This window comes from Rhinolophus hipposideros (genome assembly GCF_964194185.1).
Source record: "Rhinolophus hipposideros genome assembly, chromosome: 8".
Classification (NCBI taxonomy): Eukaryota; Metazoa; Chordata; class Mammalia; order Chiroptera; family Rhinolophidae; genus Rhinolophus; species Rhinolophus hipposideros.
Genome location: NC_138054.1, coordinates 56,864,570 through 56,877,813, shown reverse-complemented (window position 1 = coordinate 56,877,813; position 13,244 = coordinate 56,864,570). Strand labels below are relative to the sequence as shown.

Genomic DNA, 13,244 nt, shown 5'->3' with positions numbered 1-13,244 from the left:
GGCACTACATGTTCTCTGTGTGTGTGTGTGTGTGTGTGTGTGTGTGTGAGTGTTGTGTGTACACTGAATTAATCCTCATGATAACCCTATGCGGTAAGTGTGTTTTACTACTCCCATTTTCCACCTAAGGAAACTGAGGCACAGAGAGGTTAATTAAGATGCCTGAGTTCACACAGCTTGTAAGTGCAGCAAGGCAACACAGCAGAGTCCTGGGCTCCAATGGGGTTTGCAGGTTTGAGAACTACTGGTGACCTCAGGTGGCGCATCTTTCCTCTCTGGGTCTCAGTTTGCCTACTTGTAAGATGACCAGGTGACCTCCAGTTCCATCACGGGTAACTCTGCTGTCTATACAGGCATTAAATGCATTTCCCGGCCACCACCAGGGGCGGGACTACTTACCTACTCCCACCACCCATCCATCTCCCCAAAGAACAAGATCATTCTGCACAAGTGTTTTAAGCACTTATCACTTCCTGGGCTGCACCTGTCTCTTCAACTTGACAGTGAACAGAACAGCCACTCAACGATTGGACAGAATCAACGCCTCGAAACTCAGTAGTGTCTTCTGTTCTTAGTTTGGGGGTCAAACAACCAGGGCCTAGACGACCAAGGCCTCAGGCTCACGCCAGAAAGTCGAAAGAGAAAGCAGCTATTGCTCCCAGAACCAGCTTCCTGTCGGCCTTTCCCAAGCTCACCTTCTCCTGCGGGCCCCTCTTTAGGATTCCTCACGCAAGCAGAAAGTCAGGTAAGGCCCGAGGCCGTCCAGGGTCTTGGTAAGACCCCAACTCAGCGACTTTCATTCCGGTTTGTCCCCGTAAGCATTTACACAGCACAACAGCTTTCCATGCCTTTCTCACGGCCACTCCCACGGTGGGCTGAGCATGGACGACCCTTTGTGCCTGTTTCAGTCGAGAGAACAGACCTCAAGAAGTGAAGGCCCCTCAGCTAACAAGAGGTATAAAGCTGAAATTTGAATTCAGATTTCTGCTGATGCCAAGTTACCAGCCCTCTGGGTCTCACTATTTAGCTACGTGGCAGCCACACGTGGGAGTGGGACAGGACCCCTCTGTCCAACGCAGATAAGGGACGCAGACATCTCAGGGGAGCACTTATCAGTGCCAGCCTGTGGCAGGGCGCCTGCTTTGCCCCATGCAGGGGTGTGGGGGTTAGACAAGATGGCTGGTATGAGAGAAGGACTCCATGACACATCAGGGGAGACCAAGCACCAGAGGGCATCACTGGAAAATTCAAGTGTCCAGCTCCCGAGGATCGACTTACTCTCCCAGAAAAAATATGCTATTGTCTCTACGAGATTAAATGTTTTGGGGGAAAAAAAATGGAAGGCTGTAAAGAGAAAGGAAACAAATTCACCAAGCACTAGCCACAGAGAGACAACTATTTTACATACATCCTATTACTTAACCCTCATGACAACCACACAAAGGAACTACCATTTCCCCCATTCAACAGATGGGGAAACTGAGGGTCCAAAAGTCTCCCTGCCAGGGGATGACAGAAAATGAGGATTGAAACTCAGGTATGTGTCCCCACCACTATTCATAGCCCAAACCCTTCAAAATCCAGAGGATTCAAGGAAAAGAAAAGTGTTAACACAGAGAGAAACACTGCTAAAACTCATCTCACCAGGGCTACAAGAAAACCCTATTACCCTGGCGAATCAAAAACAGTCATTATTGTCTGTTTGCCGTAAGCTCCCAGCAACATGTATTAAAGAAGTTTATGTGAATCGTCTGATGCACTTGTGCCATGGTCAGAATTATTACCAAGCTAAAAAAGATTAATTTTTCTAAATACCCTAAACCCTAGACACTATAATAAAAGCTACAGCTCGTGTAACATTTCTGTTATCTTGGCTGACAGGCCCTCAAGCACACACACCTCCCTTCCACTTCTCCCTCTTAAGATTTAAGCACACACACACAGAAGAGGGAAGGTTGAGGGAAGAGGGCAAGGTGGCTCTGGCCTGAAGTCCCCACTAGAGAACATGCTTTCCTTGGAAAATTAAGACGGCCTAAGGGACGCTACAGGGAGGGCCGGCTCCCTCAGAGCGGCGGCTGGCACAGAGCTAGCTGTCCGTCCAAGTCTGCAAATGCTTAGCTAACAAAGATGGCATTATGCAAAGACTGGTGTGCACGGCTTGTCTTGGAGTTCAAATGAAGTGACCACTGCCAAAAACTTTGTTTGGGCCCCCACTACTCCCCCCACCCCACTTCCCACCTTGAAATAAAGGGCAAGGATTTGCACTTTGGGGTCTTGTTGCCACTTGAAAACCATTAAGGTGGCTGCATTGCCCAGATCCCGACAAAAAGTAATTTCCAGTTACTCATTTTGTGTTTAATTAGCTACCGATGGAGGAGGGTTAAGAGGCATTGCAGCAAATAGGGTGGGAATCCAAAGAAAGGACGCAACACAAATTCTAAGCTCCAAACGGAGTGGGGAAAGAAACAACTGTGTGTATGTTTTGTTTTCATAATCTGCCACATAAGAGTGCCAAGGGTCAGAGCCAAAGGCAACGCCATGAACTTGCCAGGACCTCTGGGCAGATAGCTAGGCTGGCTTATCGCGGGCGAGAGCACACCCCCAGCTACCCGGAGCCCAGCTGCGGCTTTCTCCTCCCATTCTGCCCGCACTGCCACCGTCTCATGCCCCTGCCCCCAAAAGGCTCTGGCAGGCACGGACACTCCCCGCCTGGCAGGAACCTCAGCTCAGCACATCCAAGGAGAGCCCTCTCAAATATCACTTTGCTATTTCAAACCCACCAAGGACGCTGGACCCCTGCCACTGAGCCACAAATACCTCCATTCCCATGCACGCCCAGGACTCTAGGGCACTTTCCTCCTTAACCAACCTGCCTAAAGACACAGGCTCACAGCATGGAGTGGAGAGGTCCACAGAGTACTTCTGGGTAAGTGGGGGCACAGGCATAAGGGAGCCAGCCCCACTGAGGGAGGCTAAGTTGGGGGCTCACAACGGCAGAGGTCTTCAGAGCAGGGAAACTGAGGCTTAAGACTCCCCAAGGTCATGGGACTCCATGTCCACTACACACTCCAAGTTCTTCACTAGGGATCAAAGGGGGCTTGGGTTTTGGGGCAGCAATCCATACAACTACTGAAATCATACACAAAGTCTCCTTTGTGGGGACACATGTATTTTCTGGAAGGAAAGGCCATACCTTTTATCACAATTTCCCTGCCAAAAGAGCCACTGCACCATAACAAACTCCCTTCCCAGAGCTCAAGTCCCACCTCTGCCAGTGTCTCTGCAATGCACCTGTCAGGAATGTCCATTTAATTCTCTGCTAAATTAATTTCTTCAGTGAATATATATGGGCACACTCTGGGTCAAATGCAAACACCTTCTCTCTGTTTTGCAGGAATTCTGTATCAAATGAGAGTTACCAAAAGCTCAGAGAAAAAATCTGAAAGACGGAGGCCTAGTCCCAGCTCTGCCACCCCTTGGCTATATGCCCTTGGACAGACCATCTAAACTCCAGGCCTTGGTTTTCTCATCTGTAGAATGGGGATAAGATTTAATAATAAAACCTGACCAACAAGGCAGCTGTGAGGCCAAACCACAATCACGTACTGAAAAAGCATCATGAAAAGTACAGCAACACGAACAGTGCAAGGAACCATCAATGCTCTCCAGCTCTCAGACACCACTTCAGGGCCTTACCTCCTCCACTCACTTCTTGCCACCAAAAGTAAAATACAAAATTAGCTACCACAAGGAGGGCTGGTAGTTGAGAAGGCACCCAAGAAACTTCTACCAACCCCACAGACCCTAGAGGAGGTCAAAGTGAAGATCACCAGGACACCACTGGGACCACAGTGAGAAACACAGTTGACAGTTGGGAGTATCCGCTGCACAGAAGGCCGGGACCCAGACAACAATGTCTAAGAAAACCCAATGGGACCCCAAGGGTTTTCAACAACACTCTGAGAACCACTGCTCTGACCAGAGGGGAAGAGCAAGAAAACCATAGGCAGGGAGGGTCCTTGTGAGCCTCCCCTGACTTAAGGCAAACCAATTTCTCAGAAATGTCCACTCTGGGTACCGTTCCATGTTTTATGTGGTCAACATCAAGGCACTCGGGCTTATGAACAATAAGCCAAGAAACCTGAAGTTGCCAGATGTGTGGGGGAAAATAGACTGTGACTCAAATAAAAACTTACCAATTCAAAGAAAATTTAAACTCCCTCCATGCTGAGTCACCTGGTTTATTCCAGGCCCTAGAACCTGGCCTTGACCTGAAAAGAGCCTCTGAGATCAACCTGATCCATCAGGAAAGGGGAGACAACTTGCCAGGAACACAAAATCATTTCCCTAAGAGAGCTGAGACCAGGACCTTCTGAATCGATAGAGGACCTTTCCAGCACCAAAGGAGTCGGTCATTCCCTCCTCATCCCTGCCCTGGGAGCACTTAATACTCATTACCCAAGGCCCAGGCCTGGTACCCAGGCTGCACAGACTCCCCCACAAGCCATGAGAATCTTTGAATTTCCTCGCTCAAAAACGGACGGCCAGTTACTGCCCTCTTATTTACACTCCACTTTACTTTCTAAAGAGGACTTAAGGTAACTAGTTAACCCTCATTAACTAGTTAACCCGCATTAAATCACTGATTCCAGATCACCCAGCAAAATGAGGTCACTGAAAAAACACCTCCACTATTCCACTGGCTATTCTAGACCAGGTTACTCACTGACCCCAAATCACTTATTTTTTCTTACCCATAGTTCTTTACCTCTTCATTCAATTAGCATACGTACCTACTATGGGCAAGGTATTGTGGGAGCTACAGAGATGAATAGCTCTGTGGATGAATCGTCTCTGGCATGGAAAAAATTAATAAGCTGTGGCTGGAAAAGAAAAACCTGACTGAGAACTTAGTCAGAATGGGTGCAAACAAATGATGGCATGAACCTGTGAGGCCGAGCCTTGGTGGGGTTAGGAGCACCAATTCTGGAGTCAGTTAGGATGTGTGTTTGAATCCTAATTCTATCATCTACAAGCTATAAATTAACCTCTCTGTGCCTCAGTTTCTTCATCTGCAAAATGGAGTTAACAACATGCCTTCTGTCATAGGGTCACAGAACCCACAGCACTCAGCACAGGGGTCCAGCACACGGTAAGCATCCAACAAAGCTTTCCATAGGTGGTTGCCACAGACACTGATATTAAGGAGAGATCAGAGTGTGCAAAACACTATCATAAAAGTTGTCCATGAAGGAGAACTTCAAAGATGGATAGGATGTAAGTGGGTAAGAGTGGCATGCATTCTAGACAAAAGGAAAAGGAGTCCAGAAGAAGATATAGTAATAATTCTAGCAGGAAGGAATGAGGGCTAACTAGATGGTCGCCATGGGAATGGAGAGAACACATGAAGATTTGAGAAGGACAAAGATAAAAGAGGGTATCTTTTCTTAATTTTCTTAAATAGTTCTTAATTTTCCAGTTGCTTGTCTGTCATCCCTGCAACTCAACGCTACCTTTTAACTCCTTCCCCATAGAGACTTTCCTCACTGTCCCCATTCATCACTCCATCCCTTCTCCCACGTGACCTGATTCTCTCAGGCCGCATAACAGCAAATGGATCCCAATCCAGAAAAAGGGTTTTGACCCCAAAGTCTGTGAATCCTGGGTGTCAATCTCTTTTTGTAGCATCTCCTAAATGTCTATGCCAGCCTCAGCAGTCTCTACACTATTCTGCTGCCCTTCCTTAACAAATTACTGAAAGTCAACCCATGCAAACTTCCACGGCCACCATACCATTTCAAGATGGCAGACCAAACCACAAACTGCCAAAGAGAGTCGCACATTATTTACTAGAGCATTAAACTTAGTTAAAACTCATTAACGTCTCTGAAAGATACCTTCAAAAGACAGCACAGACAACCTGTATCAAGAGATCGATTTGAAATAAGCACACTTACTCATCCCCCCCAGTCTAAAATAAAACCATTTTGCACAGCAGTCAAAGACCGGCCACACAAAATTGGCTATCCGTAGGTTTAAAAAAAAAAGGTACAAGACTGACTATATAGAAAAGCAAATTCACCAAATATTTTTCTATGGCTAACATACCTCTTCGCCTCCTCCCTCGATCTCCAGTTCAGGAAACCCTGTGATGATCACCACAGATTTTCCCAGAAGAACCACATCACAGGTGAACCAGTCACCTCACCTTTCACTACTAAGTTTACCACGCCATTAAGTACCATTTGCCAGCTTCTCTTCTTCAACCCTGGAGATGGCATGAGACCTGGTCAATTTCCTCAGCATTCCACTTCAAGGGCATTAACTTTCCAGTCATAGCAGAATGTCATCACAATGAATATTCTCAACCCCAGGCAGCCTCCAGCTGAGTCTCTAACTCCTCATATTACAGGAGAAATTGTCACCATAAAGATATTCATGGTGATGGGATCTGACCACTTGTGAAACTCAACCAAGTGGGTTCTAGTATCCTAGGCCAGTTTCAAACTCTACAAGCAGGGGATGCAAATGGCCTGATCAAGTAGGTGGGCCCTGATGACATTCAAGAAACCAACTGCCATGCCCCCGAGCTTGGGGACCATTCCTTCCCCCTTCATGCAGAAGTACAAGACAAAATAGATCACCTCTTATGTGCACGTGTGTGTGTGCACGACTGACACACACACCCTTAACCTTCTCAAAGCCAATAGGAAGCAGAGACTGAAAAGAGGCTGGGAAGATCTTCACTTCCCCCTCCATCTTCCCCAGAAGATCCTAACCTGTCACATCTGATCATAAAGTCTGACTCCAACCCAGGTTTGGAGTCCAATTTTTTTTTTTTTTTGAGGGTAACTGCCACTGGAGATGGATATGTGGCAGACACCTCTCTCATAAGCATTTCTTTCATAAATCTTAGGAAACTCATCCAGGTAGAGGGCAAATGATAGAGTACAATGTAATGAAATCAGCTATCTTCCCAAGGATATTTTGAACACGATTATGGACCAACCAAGGACACCAAAGCGGACGTTGTCTTAGGTGGACACAACATGAACCCCCCCACCACCACACACACACACCCCAAAACATATTTTGAAAGTTTACTCCCTGAAAAGCAACGCAGGAGTCCATTTCACCAAATTCTCACTCAACACGCCTTCTACTCCAAAACACAAGTTTCGTATTTGCTTTTTTCTTTTTTTTTGGTTGTGGCCCATTGTTTTTTAAACCAACACCAAAGAGTCCCCTCCCAGCTAACTGTCCACTCTGAACATAAACCTCACATGGTTGAGCCCTACACAACGCCATTTAATTCTCCAGATAGGAATCTACACTCTTTTGCATAATTACAACATTATGAAATACCGTTCACCAAGTTAGAACGCTGCTGGAGAAGGGTATGGGGCGAGGGCAGCAGGGAGATGGGCAAAAGAAATGCAAGGAGAAAACAAAACCCACTGCCAATTGGCCGTGTATTTGCTTTTGGTCCTGAAGAAGTTAGAGCTATCCAACCCTGTAATTATTGCCAGGATTAAAATTTTGTTACTCACGTAATCATGAAAGGCTTTTGCTTCACTTGAATGTTCACAAGTGTCTCGCCTTTCAGGAGCTGCACAGTAAAGGTCCCAAAATACACTGCAAGTTGAAAAATAAAATAAGATCAGGTTACTAATTATGACTTCTGTACACAACGGCAAGTGCACAATACACGGTGCTAAGAGCACCAGATCTCCCAAAGGCTCAACTCCACCTTTCCAGCCTGCGTTGGGCAAACTCAGCCTAGAAAACAAAATGTACCCAACCTCTTCTGGCAAGCCAATCTTTTGTAATAAGAGTAACAGTTGTCATCTATCAGCCTCCTACTATGTGCGAAATACCTCACACCCCGATTCTGCTCGTGCCTACGACAGCACTGGAAGACAAGAGATTTATCCCCACTTTATACCAGGGACACTGAAGTTCGGACGGTTTAGTTAGTATAACACACCACGGCTGCCCAAGCGGGATAGGGAGGAATTTGAATGAGAATTCACGCTTGTCTCATCTGTGCTCCTTTTACTGCTCCCCCAATCCAAAATAGCTGCCTTTAGTAAAAAAATTGTCAAATTCAGGACTATTAATTCATATGTGCAACAAACCGGGTAACTGGCAGGTTCTTAATCCAGAAGCCCATACCCCCACTCCTTCCACTGCACCTCCACTTTCAGTCAGCCCCTCCCCCAAGGTATTCTTATGCAAGAAACACTCCACACCTGCCCACCAAAGAACATGTATCAATTAGCCAAAGGTCAATCAAGTATCTTGTCATTTCATATTGAAATAGAGAGCCTTGAGAAAGGCACCTGGCCAGCAAAGGGAGGACCTGGTTCGGGGAGCCCTAGATAGCCCTGCCTCATCCCCCTCCATGATTCTGTATGGTCCCTCTAACACTTTGCATTACATGAGAATAGACATACAAGTCCTTTGTCAACCAGTAAAACCCTATGCAAACACGCAATAGTCATTGTATTAACAAGGGGCCTTAGAAACCCTCTCCAGGTCCAGAGCCCAAGGCCCAGGGATGGGAACTGACTGAAGGGTAAAATAAGCACCAGAGCAAAACTTTGCATCTTGGTCCAGTGCTCCTGTCCCCATCACAAACAGCAGCACAAGAGACACCATCTCAACCGCCAGCTCTGCCAGTCATCAAACAAGCATCTCATTCAAGGTGTATGAATAAGGCAGCCTAGCCATCTTTGGATCACCTCGACTGCTGCCTCCCACCCCAGAAGCCGTGGTCATTTGCTCAATATCAAGTCATCTGAAGCAACTTCTAACTAAACGAGACCACAGCCAGAGCAACCACTGCCTGAGCCCAATATATCAGACAGGCTGGGAAGTTTCAGGGAGATTATGGATAGAACAGGAAAATCAAGGACTTCTAATTAGGGGCAAAGGGTGGGGGAGAAAGGGGCTCAAAAACATTCCTTTCTATCCTCTGAAGCTGCACATATCTGATTAACTCCTCCACACACTAAAGATTTCTAACACTACGAACGCCCCCAGCCTCTTCTAAGTAACTTTTACTGATAAGCCTAGGTTTCTGCAAAACTTATGGTCAGACCCGCCCATCCCATTCACACACTGCTCTCCAAAAACCACCTCAGATAACCTATCACCCACTCTGACAGGTAGAATCCTTACTCCATCCATACCAAATGCCTCCAATGCCAGCAGTTTCGAGGTTGGCAGAAGTAATTAAAAACTCATCTTCCCTACACGAGTTACAACAGACACTTCATCCCTCTGCATTTCAGAGACTTGAAACAGTAACCTGAGCTGGTAGTCAGGTAAAGGCACTAAGATCCCAAGACATGGCACTCCGTTTCCCCGAATGCCACCAAAATATCAAAAGCCACTCTGCTTTCTTTTCGTTTTCAAAAGGATGTCAAAGACTCCACAAAACACGCAGGTCTTAAGGGCACAGCGACTAGCTCGGCAGACCCAAAGCCTCCCTCCTGCCTGCAGCAAACACAGCCCAGACCTGCAGTAGTCCCACACCTGCAGAGCCCAGGGGCCTGGGAGACAGTCTCAAATAAGAGAGCCCCTACCTACCAACTAACTACAGGCACTCAGAGGTCAACTGGGACCTGTTAAGGTTCTCAGTAAAATGAAACTTTGTGGTTTTCGGGATGCTGGGGGAGGGGGGGAGGGACCACAGAGGAGAGGAAGGTCCAGTCAGTCTGAATCAGTAACTTTAAAGGAAGTGGCAACTCTTTCTTGCTTTTTCTCAGCATGAAAATGCCCCAGTAGATTCTCTCTCAAGGTTCTGAGCTCACAGTAGAAAAAAGAAAGGACAGGCCAGTTGTAAAACAGACCTGGTATCCCCTTCCAACCCACCCCGCCCCACCCCCATTCCCTCTAATTAAAGCAGCATGCAGAATTGACAAAAATCCTGCAAGGTTTTTGCAAGCCTGCCCAGTGGCTGCAAGTGAGATGGAAAAGTAAGGAGTTTCTACCCAAACACCAGGCACAATTTAGTAGGTTCTCAATGGGAGGGGAAAGAGTTAAAAACTTTAGGCACCAGCCTCTTCTGCTCTTTTCCTCCTTCAGCAGTCCTAGTCTGAGTGCCCAGAGGTGCCCTGCTCTGTGCAATGCTGAGGGTAAGGCATAGGATGGGGGGCTGGCTCCAGGCGTCCCGTCTTTGTTCACTTGGACCTGGGACTCAGAATAAAACACACACACACACACACACAAAACTATCACACAAACTTACCACCACCAGGAGTGCAAAAACCCAGGAGGTTCTCCCAACGTGATGTTTTTTTCCCATCGAATCTAGAAAGGAGAGAGCAGAGACAGCTTAGAAGAGCAGAGGGGAGGGGTGGGCAGGGGGCTTCCCAGAGCCAAAAGGCTGTGAAGACCAACTAACAATAAATGCCAAAAGGTGATAAAAATTCAAAATGGTGGCCACAGTGGCTGCTCCTGAAAACAAAGGCTCTAAGAATAGTGCAGAGGAGGGGGTGTCAAGAAATTGGATGATGGGGAGAGTTCCACTCACCTCGGACAAGAAGGTCTGTGCAGATTTCTGTGCTCCTACGTGCAGTAAATATTCGTAGACGTATAAAGCTAGCCTGCAAAGTAGGCAGGGGGCACAGAGGGAGAAAGGGAGAGAGAGAGAGGAAAGGCATCAGATCACAAGGGGCTATCGCTCCTGGACCTCGCTAGCCGGTTTCCAGCCCTGTCTGCACCGTCCCATTGTGGCCCGACCAGAGGTAAGCAGCTAGCTCGGCTCTGCCCGGAGCCGCGGGTGTAAGCAGTGAGGGGGTATCCGGGGAGGAGTTGCCTCAAACTGCTGGGGGCCTGGAGAGCAGCCCCCTAACTTGAACTTCCAAGTGGCGACTTCCAAACCCACCTGGGTCTCTCAAACTCTCAAGCCACCCAACCCCCGAGCCTCCCTCCACCCGACTCACTGCTGGCCACCCTCTCCCCAGCTTTGGGCGTCCGGAGAGACTCAATCCCGGACTCCGGGGTGTGCGGCGAGCTCTGGAGAGAGCAGCAAAGCGCCGCCCTCACCACCTCCCCGCTAAACAACTGTCCCCCAAGCCTAGGGCCAAGCCGGCGCCGCCGCCCCTGCCCAGCCCCGGGCCCCGGAGGACACGGGGCCGGCAGCGAGGCCGAAGGCAGGGACGGGAGAGCGCTCCGGGCCGAACAAAGCCCCCGGCACGCACTCCTCACGCCGCGGGCGGACAAAAGGAGCCTTCGGGGCTGCAGAAGCCACGCGCCCCCTGCCCGCGCCCGGTGGGCAAAGTGCAGCCACCGCGGCGAGCGCCCCGAACGGGGCGGGCGCCCGGCTCGCTCGCGGGACCTCGCCCACCCTCACCGCGAGCTCCCGCGCCCGGCACGCCCCGCAGTCACCAAGTGCCCCCTCTCCCTGTGGCGTCCCCCAACACCCCTTCCCCGACCCCCCAACCTCCGCCGGCTCCCAACAATGGGCTCTCTGCCACGCCGCCCGCCGCGGCCTCGGAGACCCGGCTAGGCAGGCGGCGCCGGAGCCCGGGGCGCAGCGGCCCCCTCCCGCCCGCCCACCTGACTCCCACCGCCCGCCAGCCCGCAGCCCCGCGGCCACTTGGAAAATAGGCTTACTTTTCTCGAGCCTGCCCGTCCGAGGGCACCGCTGAGCCTTTGCCTTTGGCAAACATGGTTTGCAGAGACGAGGGCGCCGAGCCTGGCCGCCGCCGCCGCTACCTCTCCGGCTGCTCCCGAGCTGCCCCTCGCTCCCGGCCCCCTCCCCGGCGCTCGCCCGCTCGCTCGCTCGCTCGCGCTCTCCTCGCCGCGCTCCCCTCCCGCCCCCCCCAGGCGCTGGCTCCGCGCTCTTTCCAGCTGTCAAAGCGTCAGCCCCGGCCGCGGCCCCATCGCCCTGGAACTCCTCCCGCGCCGGCTCGGCCTGGGGTGCCGGTGCCGCCGCCGCCGCCGCCGCCGCTAGTCCGCCGGCCCGGCTACCCGCTGGCTCTCTCGCGCGCCCGCCCGCCCAGCTCCGCCTGCGCCGCCCTCTGCGCCTCCGGCACCGCTGCCACCGCCGCTGCCGCTGGTCTACTTGGAGCTCAACCGAACGTGGCTACCCCGGCGAGGGAGCGAGGCGGGCGTCAACGTCCCGGGATTGATAGCCACCCCGGCCAATCGGCATGAGGGGGCGGGTCCGGGGCGGTCCGGGAGGGACGCCCTGTCAGCGCCCGGCGGCGGCAGTCCCTGCCTTGGCTGCCTCTACCAAGCCGCTACCCTTGCTGCTGCGGGCGGACCGGGGGTATCCGGGGGCGCAAGCCTCTTTTCTGTAGATGTAGGGCGGGGACACGAATCGGGATGCGGGAGCTCCGGTCCCCTGGCCCTAGCGAGGACGGGGTTCGACCAGCGCTCTCCGCGGCGTGGACCGCTGGGGGTGGGCGGGGGGAGTGGCGCTGCGGCAGCGTCGGCGGGGAGGGGGCGCGGACCCCGAAGCCCAGGGCCGCGGGCTCCCTCTCCCACGTCCCTCTCCCTTATCTGCCCCTCGCCTCCCCCCGCCGCCGCCCGCGCTGGTCCGGCCCTTATCGCCCCCTCCCCCTCGCTGCCCTCCCGCGGGCTCCGACCCCGACCCCTCCCCAGACTCCGACCCGGCCCTCCCGCGCGCCCCGCCTCCGGTACTCCCTCTCTTCCAGTCTGGCTGGCGAGCGCCGGGCCGGGGGCTCCACGCTGCGAGTCGGGCGGCTGGAGCCGGCGCCGAGGCGCGCGGCTACTCCTTGACTAGATCATTAAAATACTTTGGAAAACCCCAAAGTGGAGCCGCGAGAAAATGGCCCTTGGCGTGCTTTGGGGAGCCTGGGGGAGGGGACGGGGGACTTGGGCTAAGAGAAGGGAGAGTGATTGCCCCCTAATTTTTAAGATCTGCCAGCCCTGGCAAGTTAGCCCCTCGGCTTCTCCACGGGAGACGGTGCCGTTCTGGGGTAGAGGGGCGTCACCGGGGCGCCCTGCGACGCAGAATGCGCGCCACCGAAATCTGCAAACTTCAAATAAATGGAGCTAAATTGGGGAGTGGGTGATGAGAGTCAGGCATGGGGGGAGGGGAAGCTTCCATTGTCAGTGACCCAGGTGTACAATGGGAAATTGAGGGGGGGTGGGCAGAGTGACCCGGCTACATGCTGCTGACTCCTTTCTGCCCACGTCGGGAACCCCGAGGACACACTGTGAGTTCCTTATTAGAGACTCTGAGGACCAGAAACGAGCGAAATAGG

General features: G+C 51.6%; 1 protein-coding gene across 4 annotated transcripts in view; it reads right to left on the bottom strand.

Annotated features, from left to right (window-relative positions):
• Positions 1–11,823, bottom strand: part of SSBP3 (single stranded DNA binding protein 3) — a 155,268-nt gene extending 143,445 nt beyond the window's left edge. For 3 of the 4 annotated variants that reach the window (XM_081055733.1, XM_081055734.1, XM_081055735.1), the window contains exons 1-4: positions 11,626–11,811; positions 10,541–10,613; positions 10,256–10,317; positions 7,551–7,635 (exon numbers count right to left, since the gene is read on the bottom strand). In XM_081055733.1, the coding sequence (XP_080911859.1) occupies positions 7,551–7,635; positions 10,256–10,317; positions 10,541–10,613; positions 11,626–11,681 (276 nt within the window). In that variant the 5' untranslated portion in view covers positions 11,682–11,811. Of the gene's footprint in view, positions 1–7,550; positions 7,636–10,255; positions 10,318–10,540; positions 10,614–11,625 lie in introns of all 4 variants that reach the window. The other variant, XM_081055736.1, reaches the window with a different exon arrangement.
• Between the last annotated feature and the right edge of the window lie 1,421 nt (positions 11,824–13,244).